Source organism: Anneissia japonica, unplaced genomic scaffold (assembly GCF_011630105.1).
Source record: "Anneissia japonica isolate Jap-2015-1 unplaced genomic scaffold, ASM1163010v1 scaffold4329_len6266_cov109, whole genome shotgun sequence".
Classification (NCBI taxonomy): domain Eukaryota; kingdom Metazoa; phylum Echinodermata; class Crinoidea; order Comatulida; family Comatulidae; genus Anneissia; species Anneissia japonica.
Window position 1 is genome coordinate 1 of NW_022708443.1, and position 4,065 is coordinate 4,065.

The following is a 4,065-nucleotide window of genomic DNA, read 5'->3' on the forward strand; positions in this document are numbered from 1 at the left end:
AGTCTTCACGCTCTGATGAGCACAAAAACTACCGTCCACCCTGTTGCGTAAAGTGCATATTAAATGGTATCACTGTTGTACTTTTCCTTTATGTAATATGCATTATTGGTACTGTACGTGCAGCCATATAACTTAATTATTTTCATATTTTTTATTAGTGAATCGTCAAAAACCTAAACAGCAAAAGAAATCATATAAAATAGAAAAATTCGTATCAGAACATTTTATTAGAAATCATAAATGACAAAAAATATACACTACTCCATACGCATAGGCCTATGCATCAATGAAAAACATTATTACTATAGTTTACAACTTTATCCCACTAGAAAAGATACAAATATAGAAATATTAAATACAAGATATAATACCGTAAACAATAACATAAAAATACTAGTTTTACAAGGAATAATAGTTACAGTACTTTATTCAGAAGCCTTACTTTATGCTTTAATATAATGCATGGTAATCTACTTTATTGCTTTCCAAGTCTAAGGCGGTGGTGTCTGCATTTAGCATTTATGGCACCACGGATTATTGGCTCTGAACCACTTATCAATGCTAAATGTGGGAATTCAATATTAACTTGGTCACGAATAGCATTCATGATTTGTTCGTTCAATCGTTTAAATATCGTTGGCGTACCCTTGGAGTAGAAGGTACCGCCATTCAAATTACTCTCCGCCATTTCCTCTATAGTTAGCAAACTCGTCATTAAATTAAGCGTTAAGGAAATGGCGGAAGACGAAACCTTAAACACCTCCTTGTATTCATTGGCGGTCATGGTTATTTCGTTTGTCATACCTATCGACACGCGATCTGATGTGCTGAATTTGTTGGTTGGTGCGTTTGGCTTTGGTAGCCGCATAATGTTGTCTTTTGGTGTTCGCATTCGTGGACGAGACAACCATGGTGGCGAGGTAGGGGTTATGGGAAAGGGACGATAAATGTGAGCATTGTTGGATGTCCAGGGATTGTCCAGTAACTCAGAATTTAGTGCTGGGCGGTACCAATCAAGTGGGTGTGAATTTGTAAGGTGAGTTTGAAGAGTGGGCGGCTGGTGTTGCACATTCGGGTGCGGCTGTGTGGTTGAGCGAGATAGCGTTGATGACGCTGTTGATGATGATGATGAGTCCAGTGGCGAGTTCGGTGATGGAGGTAGCGATTCCGGTGGCGGTGGCAATTCTGGTGATGAATGTAGCGGTTCTAGTTGCGGAGGCAGTTCCGGTGATGGAGGTGGTGATTCCGATGACACAGCTGGCGAGTCCGGAGGAAGAGCTAGCGAATTCTGTTTCTGGAGAGGCCCAGGGCCAGTATTGTGTTCGGCAGTGAATTTACTGAAGCTGATTTAGTAGAATCCTGAGGGGTAAAACAGAAAGTATAGTGTTGGTTTAGTAATAAAGAGCAAAAATAAAAGTTTTATTAGAGAAAATGGAAAAAAATACGACGCGGAAAGATGTATGTAACACCTTGAAAATTTGGAAATGAACGTGCTGTGATTGTGTTTGTTATTACTGTATTATTTTAAGATTTTAACTTGCTTCGTGATTGTACTTGGAATTAACTTTCTATTATTTCATTAAATGTAGGTCTAATTACCTAAAATGAAGACTTTTACTTTGTGATTGTAAATTATAATATTGACCTACCTACATAATTTCATCAATTGAAAGTTTACAGATTGTTTAAACTGGATTTAGCACCAATAGGCCTATATTGTATTTTATGGATTATAATTGTCATCAGTTATTCAAATAGGAGTACTATAGCATTTCGAAAAATCTAATTCAAATGTGCAGGAAACTGTGAATTGCATACTTACAATAAGCAATAGAGCTTTTTTTTTATTCCTAAACAATGGATACGTGTAACAAGGTAGGGTGGATGATCGCAAGAGCCATGGCCTTTTCTTAGTTTAGGTTAAGGCCCAGTCAGCCAATTTACTTGAATATTGCTTTAATTCAATTTATATTTGATTTTTGTATAATGCAAATTCTAAGTTTAGTCATATCATTATTATATAATGCGGATTATTATGGAATTATTTTGGTCATGAGATAAATTAGATAGCCTATTTTTTACATTTTACACATAATAAGTACACATACTAATTACATTGATTCTGCTTGATTCTCCTTTATTTTCTTAGAATAAAATAGTAGTAGGCCTACTACCATGAAGAAATTACGTTGTGAAATAACATCGGGGTACTGTATTCAGAGAAAGCGTTATATGAATGGGAGAACTTTAGAAGGAGAGAACTAAACCAATACATATTATCTTAGGCCTATCTAGTTTCCAGAATTAAGATTATATTGAAAATCAACAGTGTATTTTTACACGTTTTTAGCTCATTAAGTGACCACTTAAGAAAAAATTGAGTTATCGTTATAGCGATATTGAACATTAAGACTGGATATATAACTGTAAAATTAAATACTGAATGTAATTATATGAAAAAAAATGTATCATAAATACGCATTTATTTTAATTTTTAGGATAGGCCGAAAGAAATTGTTGGAATGTTTTTTTAAAAGAAATTTATTGATATTTAGTTACTTATCAATAAAAATCATATATTTGTTGAAAATATATAAATAAATCCACACACGTAGGGCCTATTGAAGAGATCACATTTTATAAGAAACAAAAATAAACGAGCGAGTTATAATTAATGCTGTGGCTAGAGATAGTTATCGTATTATAAGGTATGGTAATTGGCATTACGTCAACTTCACCAAGTGCCAGAATGTGCGTGACATTATCTGTCAAGATTGGCATTGCAGATCAGAAGGTAATAAGAGAACGATGGGTATATTATTAGAACAATAAGATGATATAACGGTACCGTACTTTTTCCAAAGCATATAGGCCTATCATCAGTATACGCGTATTTAAATTACAGTCCTACAATGAATTACAAACAGAAAAGAGATAATACAAGATGTGTTCTATTCTATGCATCGTGGTTGTTCGCGCAACCGATTTTAAGAATGAAGTTTAATTTGTCACTTACGTCTACAGCCTCCGAAGAATCATATGGCTTGTCGTCGCCCAACACTAGTTCTTTCTGATTCTTCAACAGCTCGGCATTTGAATCTAAGAAAAGTAAAATGTAACAAAAATTAGCATGAATAAAAAAAAAGTATAGGCCTACTGTAAATTATTTTGAATGGTCTTAACTGCCATAGTGTCCCCTCGACAAACGTATAAACAGGATAGAACAACATTTGTATTGTTTACTACGCGTATATCGAATACCACATCATCGTTCATGATCTGCTGTATCAAAACTAAGGATAGACCTATAGAAAATGTCACATACCTGATAGAAACTTAATTACCCCAGTAAACTGCTGCTGAGTTGTCCAATTTACCGTTACTTCTTGACCGATTTTTAATAAGTCGGATGTCTGAACAACCTTGGCTGTTGGTACTATGGAAGTTGTTTTATCAACTTTAAAATATACCAAAGCATTTCTTGGATTTCTTTTACGACGAGCTTGTCTCCTTTTGAGCATGTTCGAATCAGCATTCAACTAAGAAATGAACATCATGTCCAGATAATCAAAAGAAATTCAGAAATTGTTTATCCAGTAAGGTGCCCACCCATCATTCCATTGTCCATTGTTTTAATATGAACTACATTTCAAAACGCACAGTCACGGCCCTATATGCAAATGGGAATTTGTAATCCTATACGTACCTATATTCATTTTTTCCAGCAAATATACAATAGTTTTTATATTTTTGCATAGATATTTTAATCACCCCTTAAATACAGAAAGACAGAATCATACAAACTGAACCCTAAAACAAAATTGTTAAATCTAGGGAGCTGATGGTGACTTTTAAAATCCAATGAAAATGTAACAAGGTTGGGAGGTTTTCTTAATTTAGAACAGAGAGAGGTAGCCCATGCGTTAATCGTCCACAGCTACTGTTCTTTCTTGTTCAGTTCAATTCAATTTATTGGATTCACTTTTAATACAGTGGCACTCATACGAAATGTATGGTCCATCCAAAAGACAAAAATGTGACGAGTGAATTTTCGCATTACCCTTG

General features: G+C 34.6%; 1 protein-coding gene across 1 annotated transcript; it reads right to left on the bottom strand.

The window, feature by feature from the left end:
* Nucleotides 1-208: 208 nt before the first annotated feature.
* On the bottom strand, nt 209-3,557 carry LOC117106520. The gene is made up of 3 exons (XM_033247889.1): nt 3,326-3,557; nt 3,017-3,099; nt 209-1,359 (listed from the first exon to the last, which is right to left on the bottom strand). Exons 1-3 carry the CDS (start codon nt 3,519-3,521, stop codon nt 1,279-1,281), a joined length of 360 nt encoding a protein of 119 aa, XP_033103780.1. The 5' UTR covers nt 3,522-3,557; the 3' UTR covers nt 209-1,278.
* Nucleotides 3,558-4,065: the final 508 nt, after the last annotated feature.